General features: G+C 41.6%; 1 protein-coding gene across 2 annotated transcripts in view; it reads left to right on the top strand.

Annotated features, from left to right (window-relative positions):
• The first annotated feature begins 5,763 nt into the window (after positions 1–5,763).
• The window catches only part of LOC306915869 (poly(ADP-ribose) glycohydrolase), a 41,379-nt gene continuing 23,156 nt past the window's right edge, over positions 5,764–23,986 (top strand). Inside the window, exons 1-10 of one of the 2 annotated variants that reach the window (XM_079493528.1) lie at positions 5,764–6,257; positions 6,412–6,497; positions 6,694–7,484; positions 8,133–8,255; positions 9,078–9,164; positions 9,499–9,573; positions 16,579–16,671; positions 18,704–18,858; positions 23,741–23,820; positions 23,926–23,986. In XM_079493528.1, the coding sequence (XP_079349654.1) occupies positions 6,154–6,257; positions 6,412–6,497; positions 6,694–7,484; positions 8,133–8,255; positions 9,078–9,164; positions 9,499–9,573; positions 16,579–16,671; positions 18,704–18,858; positions 23,741–23,820; positions 23,926–23,986 (1,655 nt within the window). In that variant the 5' untranslated portion in view covers positions 5,764–6,153. Of the gene's footprint in view, positions 6,258–6,411; positions 6,498–6,675; positions 7,485–8,132; positions 8,256–9,077; positions 9,165–9,498; positions 9,574–16,578; positions 16,672–18,703; positions 18,859–23,740; positions 23,821–23,925 lie in introns of both variants that reach the window. The other variant, XM_079493527.1, reaches the window with a different exon arrangement.

Genomic DNA, 23,986 nt, shown 5'->3' with positions numbered 1-23,986 from the left:
ACAGTCTCTCTAGAGCCATTCAACGAAACGGGTCTTTCAGATTTCTCAGACTCCATCCTGATTGGCTAAGATTGGCTTCCAAAGTTCGCAGGAGTGCTCAGTTTCAAACAAAATGCTGCAAATCATGAACACATCGTGTGATTTCCGTGAAATTGTGCACGCACATTCCCACTAGGCCGAGGAAGAAATGCCAAATGAACATTTTCAACTCAGCCTCATGGTGGCACTATAACTGGCCGAAAAGTGTTTTTACCTCTAACTGCACGTGGATAACTTTGTATGCCAACTCCCTAGAGGCCAAGGAAAAACCTTTGCCTGGAATTTTTCCACATCTGCTCTTTATAGCGCCACCAGGAGGCCGACATATGTAAAACACATTTTCTAATATTACTCCTTCAGATTTTATCCAAATGTCACGCAAATCAGTACACATGCTCTTCATAGTCATGTGATCAAGATGGGTTTGTTTGATTTCTCATAATCCACCCTCATTGGCTACGATTGGCTTCTAAACCTTTCAGGAGTAGCCTGCTTTGTACAAATCGCCACAACTACTCAACGCAGCGTCCGATTGTGGTGAAACTGTGCATGCATATTCCCACTAGGCTTTGGAAGAAATGCCACTACAACAAGCCACGTCACACACACACACACACACACACACACACACACACACACACACACACACATACACACACACACACACACACACACACACACACACACGTTTATATTGCTCCTAAACATTTTTCCAAACATCACACACACACTCCTATCCTCCTGGTGGAGACCTGTGCCCAGAAGGGCACTTTTTCTAGTTTCACTATTATTTCCTGTTAGCATATACTGTACCTTGGGCCATCTCAAAATGAAGGGACCACCCCGAACTCGGCTCCGTTTGGTTTCAGGGGCCCCAAAACCCCTTTTTTGGTATATGTCTCTGGCGAAATTGTGTAAAGGCAAATAAAAATTCACTAAAATTACATAAATACACAAGGAAGTGTGAAATTTGGCATGGAGTATCCTGACACATAGGGGTAAGTAGCAGAATAAGATTTTGGGGCTATCTACCATTATATTCTTAAATATGACCTACATCATCTCCAGAAACACAAAAATATATACTGTCCGCTTAACAAATAACAACAAAGATGGTTATTTTCCAGCACATGATGGTGAATATCACTGCCTCACTTGTACATAGACAACTTCCCATATCCATAGCACTATACCTCAAATCGGTGAAAATTGTATATTCAGTCAGTATCAGCTATAGGCCTACTTTTAGAATGAATTTGATGAATGACTGGGTTTGAACTGACTCCACATTATGGAATATTTCTTGCTGTTTTGTACTTGAATAAACTATGTTAAAAAGTTTTGTCCCCGCTACCATTTATATTATAGCAGTGGTTTTCAACCCTTTTCATATCAGGGTCCATTATTTGTTTGGCATTTGAGCCACGGACCACCATTTGATGAAATTTAGTCTCAGGCCCAAAACTTACAATGTTTTGTCGTCGTCTGATTGGATTTTGTCCACAATTCCATAATGTATTGATGTTGGTAGTGGTACTATAGGAGAGATAACAGTCGTTCAAAATAACAATTATTCTACTGTGTAGGCTACTGTTGGTTACATATTTGCCTGCGAGTGTATACAGGGCAGAATATTGTAATGGATTGTGTGACTGTTTGTATTTAGTTCTGCATAGTGCAAGCCATTCTATAATGTGTATACTGCCGTATACTATTGTTCATTACTCTAATTGTGTAGATTTCTTGTAAATTAAGTAATGCAGATGTTTAACAATAATTTAACTCTTGGTCCATTTGGTTTCATTTTACACTCTCAAGAGTTAAAGATCTAATAAGGGTCCATTTGGTTACCAACTCTCCATTTAGCTGGGGACCACCTGGAACCCCCTCAAGGACCACTGGTGGTTCCTGGACCACTGGTTGAAAACCACTGCTTTATAGCATATAGCGTTAAGCGTAACATCGTACAAAAAGCATCCTCAGTATGAATAATAGCTATACGGCAGTATACACAACACATTATAGAATGGCCTGCACTATGCAGTACAAAATACATACAGTCACACTATCCATTACAGTATTCCACCTTGTACACACTCACAGGCAAGCAACAGTGTACAAACAGTGACCACCCTGACCCTATATACACTAGCCTGCACCATGCAGAACAAAATGCACACACATCAGTCATCGTGTTCATAGAACTCGCTTCTTCTTCTTCCGTGCCGCAATGAACTAACGCTACGCTTGATTTTTGTCACGGACACAAAATAAATGGTCAATCATTTTACCAGAAACCCAAACAGCTAGCCCTAAATGTATACGAATGGACTCATAATGTGCCATAGTGACTATGCCTGTATGCTACACATTTTAAAGGGGGGCTCATTCAAGAAGAACAGAAGGGCCCAACAGTCTCATTGTGGGCAATGGGGCATGACATCTATTTAGCCCTTGCCTTTTCATCTTATTATAGACCACTAATTAAAATGTGTAGGCTCTAATTATGAAAAAATCTAACAATAATAAAAACATTATTTATGATTAACATACTGATGATTGCACCTGAGGCAAAATGGTTGAAATTCTTCCATGTACACAAATACATATGGCTGAGATTTCAGTTCTTCATTTCTTGTTCTCAGTTCTCTGTTTGCTGGAAAGTTCTAGTGAAATGATTTGTGGTTTGTCCGCAAACGTCTTTCCAAGTTCTCTTTCTTCACCATCACTGTTCAGTTCTTGCTGATGAGACAAATAATTACAGTAGAATAATGATGAGAGAGCTCTATCCAGTTCCATGTATGGTACACAAATACATACAGTATGGCTGAGATTTCGGTTCTTTATTTCTTGTTCTCAGTTCTCTGTTTGCTGGAAAGTTCTAGTCAAATGATTCCCTTTATTCACTATCACTGCATATAGTTAATTCACTCTATCCCACAACCGTTAGTTTCAAGAGTAGTAGTGGTTTCCATTAAGGTGAACAAGTATAGAATGTTGATGAGAAAGTCTTAGAACATGCACACCGGTAGGTGGTGTGATGTAAGGAATTATGCCAGTGGAACAATGAAAGAGCAACAATGAAAGGCAGCTATTAGCAAACATTACTTCTAGCTGTCTGTCTTGTCTTGCATCCTCACCTGACATTAATGAGCATGTCATCTTGACACTTCACCAGTCACCAAAATAATTCAAACTAATTATTTAAATATTTTGATATATTGTAGACATTATAACCAACATAAAAAAAATGTCACAGACATGGACAAGTCTTGCCAGTCTTGTACGGACATGTTGATGACCCCTGGAACAAACAGACAATAACCAGAATTAGGCGCCGGTACTGTGATACATACAGCATATTTATTAGGCATAGTAACAGAAATCTTTTTTGAACATATACATAAAATGATTTTTTTAATTATTATTATCTTCCCTTCCTGTCCGATGGGGGGAGGCTGTGCCTGGGGGGCGGAGGTGCTCCAGCCCCTCCAGCACCCCTACTTCCCTCAGCCATGGGACCACACTGGATTCAACCCCCCTTTGGTTTTCAACCATCCCTGCCCTTCATCATAGGGGTTTGGTTTTTCCACAATAGCTTCATCAGCTCGCTTGTATAAGTTAACATTAATGTTTAAGAAGAAGAGAACCTTGACCATCAAAACATAGGTCTAGAGTGACACCTTTTTTGATCTTTTAAATGCAATATTGGCTGAGTTACTGTATAGTGAAAATAGATTTTTGAGTGGTGCTAGCGCCACTCCTATGTAGAACTATGTGTGTATGTATGAAGTGGCCACACACACACACACACACACACACACACACACACACACACACACACACACACACACACACACACACACACACACACACACACACACACACACACACACACGCCAGAGAGGAGTACAATACAGCATTTCTACTCAGATCTAAAAGCTCAAGTGTTGCCGTGCACACCACATGACAGTGGTGCTCAACAACTACAGCACAGTACAGCACAGCACAGCACAGCACAGCACAGTACAGTACAGTACAGTACAGTACAGTACAGTACAGTACAGTACAGTACAGTACAGTACAGTACTACAAATTACAGTACAGTACAGTTCTATGAAGTACAGTACAGTACTACGAATTATAGTACTGTACAGTACTACGAATTATAGTACAGTACAGTACAGTACAGTACAGTACAGTACAGTACAGTACAGTACAGTACAGTACAGTACAGTACAGTACTATAATTCATAGTACTGTACTGTACTTCATAGTACAGTACAGTACAGTACAGTACAGTACAGTACAGTACAGTACAGTACAGTACAGTACAGTACAGTACAGTACAGTACAGTACAGTACTGCGAAGTACAGTACTACAAAGTACAGTACTACGAAGTACAGTACAGTACAGTACTGCGAAGTACAGTACTACAAAGTACAGTACAGTACTGCGAAGTACAGTACTACGAAGTACAGTACAGTACTGCAAAGTACAGTACAGTACAGTACAGTACAGTACAGTACAGTACAGTACAGTACAGTACAGTACAGTACAGTACAGTACAGTACAGTACAGTACTACAAAGTACAGTACAACAAAGTAGCTACGGAACCAATAGTCAGACAACCAATAATAAGACATATCTATCTATCTATCTATGGGTCTGATTTTTATATAATTGCGGCACTCATTTGCATAAAAATGACAGATGGGACACGTTGCCAGCTTTTTAACATAGCTCATTCAAGTAGGAAATATTCCATGATGTGGAATGAGTTCAAACTCAGTCATTCATTCATTTATTCCAAATGTATACTGACTGACCGATTTGAGGTATAGTGCAGAATTTTGGCTACAGAAAGAGCAATTTTCAAGATAGAAAGGTCATCTTGGGCTTAAATTGAAGCTTAAGGACATGGGAAGTTTTCTATATACAAGTGAGGCAATGATATTCACCATAATTTGCTGGAAAATAACCATCTTTGTTGTTATTTGTTAAGCGGACAGTATATATATTTGTGTTTCTGGAGATGATGTAGGTCATATTTAAGAATACAATGGTAGATAGCCCCAAAATCCTATTCTGCTACTTACCCCTATGTGTCAGGATACTCCATGCCAAATTTCACACTTCCATGTGTATTTATGTATTTTTAGTGAATTATTATTTGCCTTTACACAATTTCGCCAGAGACATATACCAAAAAAGGGGTTTTGGGGCCCCTGAAACCAAACGGAGCCGAGTTGGGGGTGGTCCCTTCATTTTGAGATGGCCCAAGGTATATGCTAACAGGAAATAATAGTGAAAAAAAGGTAGCAAAAAATAGTATGAGGGCTGGGCCTAGCTCCCGGACTACATGATGGGACGATGTACTTGTGGCCATTCCTGTCAAACAGGTAGATCGAGAATATAATTACTCGTCTGACAACATAATTTTCCATTCACAAAATTAAAATGTGTCAACCTATACATCTAAATTTGATTGACAAGCTTGTATTTTTTTAATATAAAAAAATATAGTCTATTCTATTCCTTGTTCCTAAAAATAGAACATCTACATGACTGATTATCAGGATAGCGGGTTTATTGTTACGGGAAGACACAAATTATTACTATTATTCATATTTTCTAATTTATGTATAATGTTTTGGAGTAGGGAGAGGGTAACATCGCGATACTTCGGGGGAGTTGAACACACACCCGGAAATGACGTCAGTCAGTCGTGCACCGGCGTCTGTGTTGTTTTGTTTTGTTTGTGATGATTTTTGTTTCTTAAACAGCTCTTAAAATACTGCACTTTTAGGCTCAACGTATTATCGAATATGTTAATTTAACAAACATTGCACACTCGTTAGCTTATCGCCAGCTATTGCTTGCTACGGTGTGTGTGTCGTGCTTGCTTGACAGTGTAAAGTTAAACTGACAGCAGTCTGTGAAGGACATTTTAATTTACAACAATAACAACAATAGCTGCTACAGTCAGTCAGCAACAGTCAGCACTTTACTTACAAATGTGTTTATCTTCTACACATAGTGTAAGTGTAAGTAGCTAGATAACGACATTACCTAGGCTAGACATTACCCATCTGTACAACTGATTTCATGTATGGCTGCAAACAGTCTGGGACTCATTCAGCTATTGAGGAGACGACTTCTAAAGTTCTGCTCTGGAAAGCAGACTTCACTGGTGGTGTTAAGTCCGGTTGTATTGTGAGTATTGAGTTTTCAGTCATTTCATAAAATAATAGTTGTATACCTTAACTCATAATTCTACCGTTCCTTGCCATAGGTTGTTAAAGCAGCTTTATGAATCCTATCTAAGTAATGGTATAAATCTTTCCCATGAACTGTTCTCCATTTGCAGAATGACTGCATTCACAGACTTTGAGCCACTTGCAAAGAGATTTAAGTTTGAATTTGGTACCCAGAGATCTCTACCATCTCTCAAAGGTAACATTATAACCAGCTCAGTAACATTTAGTGTCAAATGATGATGTGCCCAACCTACTTAAAATGATTGATTACGGTATTTTCTTCGTTTCATGTTTTGTTTTTTATTATCATTATTGTTTTACAGAAATACATATGTCCTTTTATATTCACTGCAAAATCACATCTGCGTTTACAGTATATACTCCAAGCACAGATAACGAGACAGTCGATCAAGAACGGAGAGAGAACAGCAAAGGACTGGCAGAAATGGATAAGCGGTCCAAGAGCGGACAAGCAGGACTGCGCGGCGTCCGAACTCCCAAGGATTCACAACACAGACTGGGCCCCAGGCAGCAACACAAGTTCAAGAACACACTTGAAAGCTGGCTCCAGAAACCCACGACGGTTCTAAGCACCGTTGAAGCGTGCAGCGATTCTAGCGACGCCGAGATGACGACCGACGCAGCAGGCGGCTCCGAATGCACCTCAGCACCACCAGCAGCACGTTGTCCGGACACGGAGAGCGGCCAGATCAACTCCTACAACATCCCTGAAGAAGAGCCTGACGTCTTTAACCTGGATGAAGATACCCAGCCTCTAACGCCACCACGCGACCGCGAGCAGGTCGACCCAGTCTCGGCAGCCTCCGAGGAGGAGGGGGAGGAGGAGGACACTCCGGGGGACAGTCAGCCACTCACACCGCCCCGGCAAAAGCCGGAGAGGTGCGCAGGGGAATTAAAGCAGGGCCCTGGCAAACGCAAAATAACAGACTTCTTCTCAGGCGGCTCCTCTTCCTCCTCCTCCTCCTCAGCTGTCAGACGTGCCAGTCATGAGGATTCTCCAGAGGAACGAGGCGGAGGCGCGGGAAGTCCTGATGTCTCTGATGACGGGCCAAATGCCACATGGCTGGGAACCCCCATCAGCGAGCTTAGAAGAATGCCAGAGTGTGGCCAACCCCTACCTCGGTTGAGGGACTCTCCTGGCCAGCACACAGTCATGATAAGGGTTTGAACACTTTCTACTCCTTCTGGCACTTTGGTATAAACTATAAAGTGTCTGAAAAGCCTGAAAGCTATTTTAAGTATTTACACAATAATTGCCCCCAAAGGAAAATTCATAATCTGTTTGTAGCAGTTAGGACCAGACAACATCGTCCCTTTTAAAACCAGTAATGAATTGGGTTCAGTCAGTAACTCAATTAAATTGATTGAATTGTATCTCTTTCAATAGCTCTCACGATCTCTTTAAATTCACTAATAGATATTGTGTATTTGATACAATACTTGTTGTACCTAATATGAACAAGTAGTACAAAAATTTCCTTTCATTTTATAGTACTGTTGCAGGCAAGCAAGGATGATACCTTCACTTTTAGGAATTGTATAATTCTTTTGGACTACATTATCAGAGAAGATGTGTAAGATTTGTGAATCTAAAGATACCAAGTTACTTCATAAAATTGTAATATTTGCAGTATTATCAGATATTATGGACAATAAAGAAGTAAACACACATAACATCCTACAGCTCCATCAATCTGAAATCACACATTTAGAAATGTGTGCTTTAGTCTCATACTTCTTGCATAATAATATTAATATTAATACGTGTTCTGTTTGTTTTATTTTTGCATGGCATATCCACACTTGACAGACAGACCTTCTTCAAAATGGCAAAGTTCCAGTTCCATATCCCAGCATGTTCCGGGATACCTGGGATGATGTTCATGTGAAGATGCCCTGTTCCACCAGGAACTTGTTTGCAGTGGTAAACGAGGTATGTTCTAATGGCACTGACGTTGAATGCATAGTAGCTCACCTAATAATCATAGAATAATTCTATGGCCTGGCCTCCGTGTTGAAGGTGGCCTCCATGTTGTAGTGCTACAATTAGATACAAACAAGTCCCCCTATACCTGGATAGGCCTAAATTGACTCCTTTTGAGAAGCAATTATGCCGAACATGTGTGCCAATGTTTGACTCTCTCCATCATCATTGCAATATGTCATGTTGCGTCACAGAGTAGAAAGAAACGGACTGCCGCTTTACATAAACTTGACACTCATTCATGACACATTCAAAATCAAGCCTCACCTATCTACAACAACACGTCTATTCAGGATCATAAAGAATTCATAATATAGTCCTATAATCAGGCCATTATCTATCTCTAAGAGGTATTTTTAAACCGTTAGATATATTCGTAACTGGCTCAGGCTGCTTGTGCTGTATGCTATATTATGTATTCGAAACCTTTCCACCAAGCTGGGTGCTATTATTATTATTTTCATTGGCAAATTCGTCTGGTTTCCAGTCTAGTGTGCTATGGACACAGACACACAGCTGCCTGCAGAGCTTGCCCACTGAAGAGGGTGATTCATACTAAGTTGTCTGTCAGTGTTGCAAACAGAAAATTGCAGATCTACGGAAGGAGATTATAGGTTATAGACTGGTTATAGACTCATTGTGAACTTGAATAGATTAGTCATAAATAAGCAACAACCTGATTATGGAATGTATTATGAGTGTCTGGTTATGGTAAAGGATTACCTTTTTATTTTAATGTAAATGCAGACATTGATTATGGTGCTTTTACAGGAAACAAGAGACCTGCAAAGTCAGAGCAGATGGGAACTGATCCAGGAAACTTTGACAGGGAAATTTGCAAGCTCACAAGATTTGAAGGTAAATTTCACCAATGTCATACCGGTAATCATACATCAAAATGTAATTAGTTAAGTTATCTTTAGGCTTTATTTGAATTTATTGTACTATGATGAGAACTGTGACAATTGCCTGTTGTAGCAAGATGCAGCCATAAGGTGGCACCATAATCCCAGAAATTATATGAGGAAAGATGACCCCCTTTTTTATTTGAGAATTCGGATATTTCAAAACTGACTGTTTTTCTTACTATAAAGAAATATTATAATTCAACTGAAAAATAATGACTCATGTGCCTTTTAAATTTGATAGCAAATGGCAATATATTCATAAACTCAATTTCTGTTTCTTACAGAACACAATATTGAAATACAACGCTGCACATGCCAAGAAATGGGACTTCACAGCATTGCATTTGTACTGCAATAAGGTGAGCACCAAATATACAGGAATATACTATATATACACAACATATTTCCTTTACATTTTTTTTAATTTAATTTTTAACCTTAATTTAGAAATGGAGCAGCAATCACTGGTTGAAAATAATGATTTAATTAAGGCAAACACACACACACACACACACACACACACACACACGAACACACACGATGTGGTTTAAGGATGTCCTCCAGACTAATGAAACATTAGGTATCCAATCATGGCACTTAGATTGCCCAGCAGAAGGTATCATAAAACCAATGTTAGGGCTTCTCACAGCGCTTGGTTCAAAGACAGTGTACAGATGGCTCATTAGCCAGTGTGATTCTGTTGTCCTGCTGCAACTTGTGGCAGCCATGGTGCGATATGGATGCCCGATTGGACACTGGATTAGATTCAGATTGGCATATGTGTTAAATGTGAGTCAATCAATATCATACATTTATATTCGGAAGCAGGCTTGATAGGTTCCAGTCTGCAGCTTTGCTGCCGCTGCTGCTGCCAAGAGAGATGTGGGTGTATTTGGAATGTGAATCATAGTTCTTGGTCAAACATGTTTAAACAGTTTAAGCATTAAATTAGGAGTGGGCGATATGTTGATAAATCTCGTCGAGACAATACAATGTCTCTGTATATATGCCTTTTCAGAGATATCGTATATATCGTGATACAGTGAATGCACATTCTATGATTTGCAGTTCTATACCGTAACAGAGCGACGGTTTCATTCACCAAAAATAATAAGTCTAAAGGTGGTTGCACACCGGCCGCGTTTTTCGGAAAACCGATGGAGAAACACCGCTAAAAATCCGAATTCGCATCCGATTCGCGCCCGGTGTGTGGAGACCTTTACTCTTTGGTCTTACTCCTTTTTCTTTTTGTTACCTTGTAGGTGGTTGTACTGTTAAGTAACTTGAAAATTAACCATAAAAAACGCATGAAAATATATCATGATAATATTGTGTGTCGTGATTCAGCTTGAACAAATATTTTCGTGATATTATATTATTCCATATCGCCCACCCACACATTAAATACTTACGACGAATAGCGAAAATAACCGATCCACAAGCTCACAATGAATTGCAATATGCTGCTGCTATTTTCTCTATTTTGGATAAAAAAGGAAGAAATAATTTACAAATAAATATGCGTTTATTTACTTTCTATTTATTGGAAACATGTGTTTCTTTCAACACAAGTGTTGACGCTTGACTTTATAGCCTATTTGGTTAATTTGATTTCTAAATGATAAAATAACTACAATGTAAATGCAATGTGTATGAGGGTGTATGCCTGTCAAGATATTGGCCATATTGCGTATAGCCTACTCACTTTGATGCATTTTGTGTTGTCATATACATATCAATAGGCTACACATTGAGTCTAAATATATACAACAGTACTACAAAAGAAAGTGCTGTTTTGGACGCACTAGCAATCAATTTAATGTTTTGGTATCGGGTCAGAGTATCGGGACCTGTACGAGTACATGGGTAGGTATCGGTACAACTTGCTACACTCAGACCCAAGGACTGTATCTTATAGCTCATGTGGTACAGTGTATAGAGGAGAAAGAGCACAGTTATTCTTTCTCTAACTAGTGAAGCGTCGTAAAGGCACCCACTACTAACAACTGGTTATTAACTGGTTGACTTGGTTATTCATGGCCAACTAATTCAAATGATCTGGGATACCAACACACAGAGCACTTGGGCAATTTATATATAGCCTGGCTTCTTGGCCAGACTCATATCACACTGTCCACGGAAGGCAATAATCTTTTTTGCCACCGGCAGATTCGCATCTGGCCACTGCGAGGCTAATTTATATACTACTATAAAATGAGTTAAATAAAGTACACTACAGATAATAAAAGCTGGTTATTTTCCTCAGTGATGAGATGATCCAGACATGTTCCGCAGACATGACTTATACAATAGATAAGCCAGTTGAGTAAGCGCTGTAACACTTTTAGTTCTGGACATGGTGACTCTCATGATATCAGTCCAGCCCAATTCCTTACTGACAACACCAACCCAAGTGGATGGGACTCTGAATAATTTGCGTATCACATCATGGTGGAAGCTTATTGAATTTAATAGGTGAACAGAGGTTTTGAAACATTTGGATTTGGATCATTTACATATTGAACATTCGACTATTAAAGCTCTGCTTAGCAGTGGACATTTATAGTGTCCTGCTATTGGTGAGGTCATTTTATTTTCAGAGCCGAGGGACAAATTGACCCGGGGAGGCGTCATGCCGTCTAGAGCACTGTTAGTTGATTGGCCGTGGCACAGTCTGTCGCCAGTTTTCTGCACCTGCCCTGTCTGGGGAACATCCATCATACCTTGTCTTGATGTGTGCTGTGTCATCTTATGTGCGCCACAAACACGTATGATACTCCCAGGAGAACCGGAATCAACTGGTGAATGGTGATGTTGTGACATGGGTGTTTCAATTAGAAAATCTTCCCTGAGCCTGTAAGAAGAAGGGGAAAAAAAATAAAAATAAACTGTCATGTATACTTGCATGTATACTTTGTCGTACGCCGGTGTCACGGTGAAAATAGCTGATCACAAGCTCACAATGCTTCGCATCCGTGGCACGTTGTGAGCTTGTAGATGAACTATTTTCCGCGTGCGACGGAGCATAAATTATATGTTATTCCCATTCAGGGGAACAGGCATGTGGCAAGCTTTCACTACATGTGGAATGGCATGTCCCCCCACCCCCCCTGTTGATTTTTCATCTGGGGAAAATATAAATGTACAGTAGTATCTGTTTTCTTTTCCCAGTATGTCAAATGTTTTGCTGTCATTTTGCCAGAGAACAGTAATGGATTTTGTGTACGAGGATGACAGAGGTTGGCTGCCCCTCAAACGGGAGGTGGGGAGTCAAGAGAAGTAATTTAATCTTCTGCCAAAAGGTCACGTTTAGTAGCTTGTCAAGAAATGAAAATGCTCTGACATTACAGTTCAGACTTCAGAGACTGTATATTATTTCATATTTATGCTTTCAAATGAATTGCAACGCAGTGTGTATGCCATAAATCACATCGGAATCATGGGGGTTGTAGTGACACAAAACAAATAGAAGTATTGTATTCTAATTATGAGTTGCCCTATAAATAATTGTGCAGCTTCATAGTAAGAAAAATAATTTCATAGCCAACGTTAAAACAATATTAATGTAAAGTATACAGTGTGACAGATTGTGCAGCCACACTTCAGATTCTTGGATAATCACCTTATTGCTGACAGCAAAACTGGAATTTGTAGCTTTTGTATCTTTGTGAATATCTGGTTGGGTGAAGTTTACACTAAACTGCTCCACTACATTTCCTTGTATATCAAATATTCCATACATTTTATGGTTTTAAAGGAAAGTAATTGACAGATAATTAAATAAACAGGTAACTAATCTAATCTTTGACACTAATAATATTTTTACCCTGGTACCATAATGTCATCGTAGCCCACACTACGTGGTTTCTTTGTGTTTTATATTGGTGTTCCACGGGCACGGACATTTCCCATTCATGAAGATGGTTTAGTGCTTTAGTGGCTTGTCCAGATGTATTCAGAGCTTGTCTAGAGCAGTGGTTTATCTCCCTAATTTGCATTAGTAGTGATGACGGTTTGCTAAAGCTGTGAAGGCAAAAGTGATATATTGAATCACTAGCTACAATTCCTGCACAGATATTTAAATGGCAACACTAAGTGCAGGATTTGGTCACTGAGGAGCTTTGATGAAAAAATGTCGCCCAAATGTTTGCTGTGGGCTTTGTGTGTCTTTGGAAATGCATGACGCGGCATGATTTTAAACTGCTGATGATGTGTTTCAAAAACTGAAATTGAGCGCCCTACAACCAAACAAGGCCACCGGCCACGTCAATATCTCCTCCAATAGACGCAGCCAACTCTCTTTCTCCGATCATTGCACACATAACAAACCTCTCCATCAATCAGGATCACGTCTCCCAAGATGTCAAACTAGCGAGAGTAACCCCATATAAAAAAGGAAGCAAATTAGCCTATATGAACAGGTCGATAAGTATCTCACAGAAACAAAACTAATATACAAATACCAATCTGGCTTCAGAACATCTCATTCCACTGACACCTGCCTACTGTATTTAACAGACTACGTTAAAAACCTGAGGCGACCATTGCCCATGTTTGATTACTTAAATAAAGTGATTCCCATGGGCACAACACCAGAAGGAGCTCCACAGTTCTCATTCCCCCCAGATTCGGCACAAACAAGGGGATGAATTCATTCTAAAATGTGGAATGCCTTACCAATAGCCATCAAAAAGAGTGACTCCCCTAACTTCCTTCAAAACCGCTATAAAAGAACACCTCTCTTTATATGTCTGATGAATTGAATTCACAGGACCACAATGGAAACAAGCCCTCATAACTGTACCTCTATAGCTTTTGCAAGCTGTTGATAAAGTGTTCAATCAATCAATAAATGCATATGGTTCAGCCGGGGGGAAAGTTTGGCACCAAAAGCAACGTTATATGTGCATATGAACTGCCCGGACGTTCACAAGTGATGTAGTACAAGCTGTAATAATGTAGTTAACACATACTGTATTTGAGAAAGTAATTGTGGTTTATATCAAATTGTATCACAATGCAGTATGCAACAAGGTAAATTGTAATTACAATCTCCTAGTAAACTAAACTGTACACAGTAAATAAACAACTACAGCATGTCAGCAAAAACAAAGAGCAGTGTGGGATGAGTCTGAATGTCAGGGAAGAGTAGGGAATGAATGGCAGCGAATGACAGGGCAAGCATCCTCTCACTGAATATTCATGTCTGCAGATGCACCTTATGAATAGTAGAGAAGCCCCTGACAGACAGTGTCAGATTTTGTTTGGCTCCCTTCCCCTCCGTCTCCGAGTGGCACAGAATACGCATTGATGGATTTGAGCGTGCAACTGTTTTGGTTTTTGAAATGGCCACACGTCCTTAGAGGCGGTCGCCCGTATTGCTTTAACCCATTCAGGCCTGACGTCGAAATAAAAAAAAACGTTCGCTCTGAAAGAATATATATTCAAAGATTTGTGCCGCATTTTTACGATTTTCCAAAAATAGCAGACCTACAAGCTCATAGCGCGCCACTCGGTGGCGCGCTATGAGCTTGTAGATCTGCTATTTTTCAATAGCTAAAGTATAACATAATGCTTAGTTTAAAAAAAATGGGTTAAAAGCTATAATATGACACAGATGCGTCCTCAGGTCTAAATGGGTTAAACTCTTACAGCTTGTGTGCCCAAGACGTCCACAGACGTCCTGGGAATTACCCGTATGTGGTGCCCAAGACATCTGTGGACGTCTTTTTCTTTTTGGTTTTTATACAAAAAATATATATGTAAAAAAAAAAAAAGACTGTAAAACATGGGCACCAAGTGTTGTGTGGGCACACAATGTGTTAAACACTTGCATCCATATTTTGGGCATTATTGTCAAAAATATAACACATTGCATGTTGTGGATCCGCTATTTGCGCTATGCGTCGTCCTCATAAGTACAGTATATACAGGATTGAGTGGTCAACCTCTTGGCGTTGAAGGGCAACTAGCAGGGAGAGTCGCGGCGGTATATCTGGATGTTAGCAGCGCCGGGTTCCTTACTACCGCCACATCCCCCCCCCCCTACCCTGCTTGATTACCTTGTCACTTTGACGTGATGTATGGAGCCGTTTCAAGTCATACGAAGGGTTAGTTGACTTCATTTGATGCACTGTCTGCCGCTGATTTAGAAGCAGCGCTGTACCGCACAGCCAAAGCGAGCACCCCCCTCCCCCTCCCCCTCCGCTCAACGACGCCCTGTCACCCAGCGTCATTCACAGTTTATGATGTCAAGCAGGTCGTTACTTATGAGTCGGTTTAGTCGGGCCTCCTTTTGCCATAATATAATACGTCCTGGGCTAAAATCTCTAGCCAAGGCTGCTCGTCTGGGGTGGGAACACGCTGTCCTGTCTATCCCTCGACGTGTCCGGTCATTTGCATCTCTTCCAGGAAGCCTGTTTAATCAGCTGGCATGCCCAGGACCCCCCCCCCCCCCCCCCCCCAATGCAACCTTGATGAAATTGTTCCGTGATTGATCATTTTGACATTTGGCAGCCAATATTGCCGTAAATAAGTGTAGTATATGTCGTCTGTTAAGTCCTTTGGCAGCTCGTGAAGTCATGGTGTCAATTGTGCCCCTACAATATTGTTACGAATGCACTGCTCAGCTGAGGCTATGTGTTTTTATCACTACTCAATCGTGTCTCCTCTCCTGCATGGCGTTTGGAGCGTTACCCGTGGAAACCCATCTAAACTGTAGCCTGGCCCAGCCAGCGTGCTTTCTGGTCTAGAGGGGCGCGCGTGCATGGAGCAAGCGCTGGAGAAACTGACGTCACTATATTGAGAGAGACTCATATAGTGACGATAAAATACATACAGATGAGTTTTGGATTCTATTTCTTCATTAATGCACTCATGGTCAATTTTCGTAGCATGTTGTCGGATGTCTTGACAGCATGAATGAAAGCTGTCTAGTTGGGCTCTCTGTTATCTGTCTCAAGTCAGTGGTTCTCAAATTGAGATCCCAGACCAGAGAGGGGATTTCAGGGGGTTCCCCTTGCAAAATGAGGAACAGTTAAAGGCCGACAGGAGCATTTCACCCATTCTCAACCTCATCTCCAGTATAACTGGTCCTCACTGGTGGTCTATGTTGACAAATCATGACAAATCATCTCTTATGGGGCTCCCTGGCAGCGGCACACCATCTTTTCAAAGGGGGCCGGCGCCAAATACATATCAATTTGACATGAAAATGTTTGAGAACCGCTGTCTTTACTAATCAGCTTATGGCAGCTATAATGTCAAAGCTGAGCTTTTCAGCAGAGAAGAAACAGTAATTATATATCTCTCTCTCTCTCTCTCTCTCTCCCCCCCCCCCCCCCCCCCCTCCCTCCCTCCCTCAGGTCCTGGATTTTGATGCTGCAGAACATCTGCTGGGCTCGATGCTGCCAGACGTGGTGCAATTAGCGCTGAGAGCCTCCGAGCTTTGCACCAAGGTAACAGTTCTGTGTGGACGACACAGAATCCTCGTCTGCTACGTAAACAGATTACACAACAGCAGCTTGACCCCAAAGGTCAGGACGTGACAAATGGGCAGCAGGGAAACTGTGAGGTCAAGGAGTCTGGCTATTGGCCGTCACTTAGGAGGTGTTTTATGACCGTGCTGGTCAGCTGGGAGGCGATTTGGCCCGCCGCACACGATGAAGGACACCACACCACACATCTGCAGCATGGGGAACAGATCCTAGGATCTATATCAGCTAATCACCTGTCAGGGAGGAAATCTACCTAGCACTCAAAACAGGATTATTACCCTCTTAACCCCTGCTTTGTTGTACGACGTCGCATGGTGAAAAAAACTAAAGACACAAGGGTGTTTTGACTCTTTTTTGAGTGGTGCATAACCACTGGCTGTGTCCCTGGGTTTGTCCCTGTGTCCCTGTGTCCCTGGCTGGGTCCCTGGGTTTGTCCCTGTGTCCCTGTGTCCCTGGGTTTGTCCCTGTGTCCCTGTGTCCCTGGCTGGGTCCCTGGGTTTGTCCCTGTGTCCCTGTGTCCCTGGCTGGGTCCCTGGGTTTGTCCCTGTGTCCCTGTGTCCCTGGCTGGGTCCCTGGGTTTGTCCCTGTGTCCCTGGCTGGGTCCCTGGGTTTGTCCCTGTGTCCCTGGCTGGGTCCCTGGGTTTGTCCCTGTGTCCCTGTGTCCCTGGCTGGGTCCCTGGGTTTGTCCCTGTGTCCCTGTGTCCCTGGCTGGGTCCCTGGGTTTGTCCCTGTGTCCCTGGGTTTGTCCCTGTGTCCCTGGCTGGGTCCCTGGGTTTGTCCCTGTGTCCCTGGCTGTGTCCCTGGGTTTGTCCCTGTGTCCCTGTGTCCTTGGCTGGGTCCCTGGGTTTGTCCCTGTGTCCCTGTGTCCCTGGCTGTGTCCGAACACGAAAATAGCGTTATAGCGTTTGTTCACCACCAAGTGTCACTGTTGCACAGCCTAACACACAGACACAGACATACACAGACCAGGGAGGAGGGCTTGTACTGTACTGTACAGTACAGTACAGTACTGTACTGTACTGTACTGTACTGTACTGTACTGTACTGTACTGTACTGTACTGTACTGTACTGTACTGTACTGTACTGTACTGTACTGTACTGTACTAGTACAGTACAGCACCACTCACTTCAGACATGTCTGCTTTTTTAAATTCTTTGCCTAAAATTACATGCCAAAATAGGGACAAGATTAGCTCTGCAAGCAGGCACGCACACACACACACTCCGGTGGGACTCCAGTCCAGTGTAGTACCGTATATAGACTCGTACACCGAGCAACAGTCTATACTCTACGCCAGACTGGGCTGGAAAGTTGGCGTGTTCATTTTACGAGTTGATTTCCGCCTCCAGGTCTGAGCGAGCTCGGCAAATAAAATGAGACAGAAAATTGAGCAGCTTGTCTTATATCGATTTAAATGCCACTTGTAGTCCTCAGAGCCTATTGAAATGTATGGCCTGTCATTGAAGTGGAGATATGGAGATTAATAGCAGGGCAAGGCAGAATGTGTTCTCTGCCAGTGCTCCACTGCTGCCTTCCACAAAATTGGGAACTAACATGCTAACGGATTTATTTATTATTGGTCAGCAGCACCAGAGAATTACATTTCTGTGCCAGCTCAATCTATAGTCCCTTATTGTGGTGTGTACTCCTCAAACAGTAATTCGCAAAACACTTTCTGCTTTTGAAATGTGACGGCCATGAACTCTAGCCCAGTAAATGTGAGTTTGCCACATCTACTCAATACCCTTTGTGGCACAGAACCTTTTGTCATTATGGGATGTTGTTTTTATTCAGTGCTGTGCATATTTATAACCCTGCATCTTTTATCAGACATATGGATCACTTGTGCGCATAGATGGGCCTTGATTGTAATTATGATGACTGATTCGAGAAGGCTAATTGAGCAACCGAGTGGTGCTGAATTAGCAGCCTGTAATAATTCGGGCTGGGAACAAATTATTTTGACCTTGTGCCTCCCTGAACCCCTCCAGCCCATACCTCTCCTCAAAGAAGGCATGAGCCACTCCATCACCATGTCTCAGGAGCAGGTGGCGTGCCTTCTGGCCAACGCCTTCTTCTGCACCTTCCCCAGACGCAACTCCAGGAAGTCTGAATACGCCAACTACCCAGACATCAACTTCTACAGGTATGCATGCAATGAAGGAACAGCACTTCTGAATACACAAAATCAATAATCCGTCCACACTGTAGGATGCCAGGTCTACAAATGAGCAATGGCATGATGCGTCTATCTACATAATATCTATCTAAATATTTTTTTAGCCTTTGCATAAGCGTGCACGGTCATCAAGGCTAGGGCAAGTGCTAAGGCAAGTGCTACGGCCTTAGATGGAGTCTGAAGAGGTGAGTCTTCAGATTATTTTGGCAGAATATTGGGAGTGAGTGAGTCTGCACTGCAGTTCTAACTGAAGTGAAATGGGGAGTTCGTTCCATAGTTTGGGAGCCAGAAGGGAATAGAGTCTGGGACGTGTAGAGCGTTCCCTCGGATGTTTTAGGGAGGGCTTTGATCTGATCTGAGTGAGCGCGAGGTGTTGTAGGGTTGGATCAGGCTTTGGAGAAATGGGGGTGACATATCTTTGGTTGCTGTGTAGGCCAACATTACTCTGTGCGGGCAGTAACTGGGAGTCAATGGAGGGAGCGGAGAAGATAAATGATCTCTTTGTTGTACTGATATAGATTAATATCACAGTATAATGTGAGATATATTACCTTCCACAACAGATAGACATAAAGTAGTGCAGTTACAATGCTATTGCCGTTGTTTAGAGCCACTGTGTGCAATTTTATTGTCTTATCACGTTATTGAATGCAGTGCAGACATTTCCCTAAGCCTGGAATAAACCAGCAGTCAAAAGCCCCATGGGACTAATATACTGTGAGACGAGTGCATCATTTAATTGATGAATTACTCCTCAACCAAGATTTTACAATTTGTCACTTCCTGATTTAGTAGAGGTGGGTTTAGTCGAGGTAGGAGGACAGAGGAGCGAAGGTTCTGCTGGTGGAACTCGACCCAAGGCCAGCACGTGGTTCCAGAAGCACTCGTTGTAGCGACACACTTACCTCAGCGTACACATGGTACTTGATGTGTGGAGGGATGGAGTAACTCTGATGTGCCTGCAGGGATTAAAATAGGGTGCATTTTGCATCCAAAAACGCAGTTCATAGTTGAGGGACGCAATAAAACAACGACCTCTGCATCCACGGGATGCACTACTGTACAATTTGTAAAAATGGCAAAATATGACTCCTATAATGTCATTGAAGTGGGACTCATAAAATGTCCCTGGGACTCATCTAAAAGACCATCCCGGGACTCATTACATTGAAAACCTATTTACATCACTGACTGTGCCTGTTCAAAACCATTTTCAACCTAGCATCTCTATTGTGGGGTAATCTTTTTAAAAAAATAACGCGTCTTGTTAACTTTGTGTATTGGCTATTTTTTAAAGAATTGTCGGTAATTGTCATATTGGAGCACAATGCACATTTACTGATCATGCATTGGAGTGATGGAATCATACAGTAGGTAGCATTTCAAATGTTTTTTCTGCCCTAATGACTTAACCCATTTTGGGCAGGAACACCTGTTTTAAGCATTATGTTATGCTTTAGCTATTTAAAAATAGCAGATCTACAAGCTCATAGCGCGGCACCGAGTGCCGCACTATGAACTTGTAGGTCTGCTATTTTTGAAAAATCGTGGAAATGTGGCGCAAACCTTTGAATATATATTCTTTCAGAGCAAACGTTTTTAACTCAAATCTTTGCTTCTGGGGGGTGTCAACAACATATTTTCAGATGGGGGTCGGCGGCCAAATGCAGATATTTTTTGGGGTCCTTGACATGAAAATGTTTGAGAACGACTGACACAGAAACATGAGGTTTTTCAGAAAACTGTCAGGATTTAGAAGACATTTTGTAGAATCGTCCTCGGGTCTAAATGGGTTAAAAAAGAGGATCAAATTACACCCCGTTCGCTCTTTTTTTTTGTCGTCATGCTTTCCCTGCGGGTCATTGGGTCGGAGTATATACTGGAGAACCAGCACTCTTGGTAATACGTCCTTAAAGGCAACGGGATCAGTGGTCTTGTTTTGACAGATCACTGCTCGGTTGCGTCCCCCATCTCTGTGGGTATCGCAGTGTAATTACCTAAATGGAGCAGGGAATTAGATTAACATTGACTCAGATGGCTGCGCCGATAACTGAGAAGCCCATTGGCTGTTTGCCGAAGTCTGAAACCCCAACATCCTTTTAGTCTACATCAACATTTCATTCACATTTAGCCTTTTGCTGTGATTGAAAAGAGAAGCAGTGCTTCAGTTGCATTAAAATTAATAGTCCCAGACGTCGTGTGAGGTTTTACATGTCCAGTCCATACAATCGCACCCATTTTGGTTTGTCAAGTTGTTATTATTCAGTGACGTAAATAGGTTTTCAATGTAATGAGTCCCGGGATGCAGGGATGGTCTTTTAGAGGAGTCCCAGGGACATTTTATGAGTCCCACTTCAACGACATTAGGAGTCATATTTTGCCATTTTTACAAATTGCAGCATTTAACTCCCATGTAATTTTATATGGTTATAATGTGGTTATATCCATGTAGAAAATAGAAGAAGAAATGAATATTATAACTAAAGCTAGCAAAATAAACTAGAATAAAAAACAGTACAGTAGTGCATCCTGTGGATGCAGAGGTCGTTGTTTTATTGCGTCCCTTACTATAAACAGCATTTTGGGATGCAAAATGCACCCTATTTTAATCTCTGTTATTAAATGCTTGGATTATTGCGCTTAAATGGGCTTATTAGAAATGGAACCGTGCTGTGTTCGAACTTCGAAGGTCTCCTTTTTCCTGCACAAAGTGGACCTTCGTTGGGATACGGTTATGGCAGCACTCACTTTATACTTACAGGAAAAGAAATGGCAGCTTTTTAGAAAACTATTCTTTAAACTCAATTGAAATATGTATACCTGCAAGTGATTCCGTTGTTTCCACAAGTCATTTCTGTTTGATACATTTTTACTGTTAATATAAATATTCTTTCTTTCTTTCTTTCTTTCTTTCTTTCTTTCTTTCTTTCTTTCAAGTACTCTGTTGTGCTCTAAATAGCACTGTTGTTATGTATAGACCCTTTCCTGTTACTTCACGTCTCCCCATCTCTCTGATGGATAAATTGGCATTATATAATCACGTAATAATTCCCCATTCCCCAAAGACCATATTGTTGCTCCATTACTAAAAGCCTTGCTCTCACTAGCGGGCCAGCTCCCGTCTAAAGACAGGTTGCCCCGGGGACTACATGACGCAAGATTGTTTCTACCGGCCACAGTGACAGAAAGGAGAAATGGGAGCGAGAGTCGACTTAGATGAATGACTTTCCCTGGCCCCCGAAGGGCTCTCAGTGCATCAAGCCTTTGTCGTCGTCATTTCATTTCGCTCACATGAAATTTCTCTCTGATTGTTGTGGCATTTTGAGGCGGGCTAGTGGAGGAGTTCTTTTTAGAGCTGGCTGGAGAGGACGGGGCAGTGGCCTTAACCCATTTTGGGCGCGAACGCCTGTTGTTGGTGTTTTAAGCATTATGTTATACTTTAGCTATTGGAAAATAGCAGATCTACAAGCTCATAGCGCGCCACCGAGTGGCGCGCTACGAGCTTGTTAGGTCTGCTATTTTTTTTAAATCGTTAAAATGTGGCGCAAATCATTGAATATATATTTCAGAGCGAACATTTTTAACTCAAATATTTGCTTCTGGGGGGGGGGGGGGGGGGGGGTCCCTGGAACTACATATTTTGAGATGGGGGGTCTGTGGCCCAATAGAGATAATTGTGGGGGTACTTGACATGAAAAAGGATGAGGACCACTGACATAGAAACATAGGTTTTTCAGAAAGATGTTAGGATTTAGAAGCCTTTTTTTAATCAAACTCAGTCCAAAATGGGTTAATGCTGGTAGAGCATCTACTCCACTGCACCTCACGGGTTAGCAGCCTTTGTGGATTCTTTTTTTTTCCTTTTCCCTTTTGCGATGACATTTTACCTCCCAAGGACCGTGCTCCTTCAAAGGGGACATAGGGCTTGTTAATGTGTCCCTAAGGAGGGAGCCCTGTCTCTTTTTTGTGTGAGTGCTGTGAAGTGGGACATGAGTGTGACTCGGTGATGGCAGGCCCGGGGCAACTCCATTGTTATAACAGTGGAGGAGCTCCTACATAATCGGGCAGCGAGTGAAAGGGAGGCTGAGTGAGACATAAACTAATTCACATCAAAAGTTAAAGCATGACTGAACTCACATGGCCAAAGTTGAGGCCGTGTGCCTCGGCAGCGCTGGTTACATTGGATCTGGCCTTGGACCACCCTCCTCTGTTTTTTGCTGTTAACCACATTAATGTATATATTAATGTATTTAAATAATTGTGGAAATAACCTATATACAAGCTCACTGCGTGCCACGATGCAATGTGTTTTCTTGTGAATTTGTAGATGGGATATTTTAGCTATTGTACGGCAAAGGGCTTAAGTGGTGAAGTAGCAATTTGTTTTAATTGACAAAACAAATGTTAAGAATGTTGTTTAGAAGATGTTTGGTTTCATGTTTACCTGGTATCCTACTTAGTGCTTATTTTCCTTTATTCCATTTTACTCTGATGATTTCTGATGACTTGTAAGTTAACTAAATGCCTGAATTGTAAATTATAGTAAAGGAGGTGATGCTTGCATACTTGTGTTACAATGTACAGTGTTCATCATTTTCAAATAATAGCTAAAAAAACCTGCATTAAAACCTGGAAAGCATCTGTGTTATTTTAGATTTTAGCGTAGGCTATTAAAAAAATAGCAGATATAAAACAAGTACTTGTACATCTGCTTTTTTGATTTTTTTTGGTTTAAAAATCTTGAAAGTGTGATGAAACCTACTGATTGTAGAATCGGCCTCAGGTCTTAATGGTAAATAGGTAAATATGAAGAACATAAATTAATTGACATTTCTTCTTCTGCCTTTAGGTTGTTCGAGGGGCCCTCTCCAAAGAAGATTGAGAAACTCAAAACCCTGATGTGCTATTTCAAAAGTGTCACTGAGCAAAGTAGGTTCTCCTGATGCTGCGGAATTGTATGCTCTTTTGAAAATGACATTATATTTTATGTCCGTATTGTCACAGAATTCAGGCTAGATGTGTTTTTGTTTCCAGAGCCTACTGGTCTTGTAACATTCACAAGAAAATGTTTGGACAGACCACCTAACTGGAAAAG

The sequence above is a fragment of the Electrona antarctica genome (assembly GCF_951216825.1).
Source record: "Electrona antarctica genome assembly, chromosome: 22".
Classification (NCBI taxonomy): Eukaryota; Metazoa; Chordata; class Actinopteri; order Myctophiformes; family Myctophidae; genus Electrona; species Electrona antarctica.
This window is presented reverse-complemented; position numbering and strand designations above follow the sequence as displayed.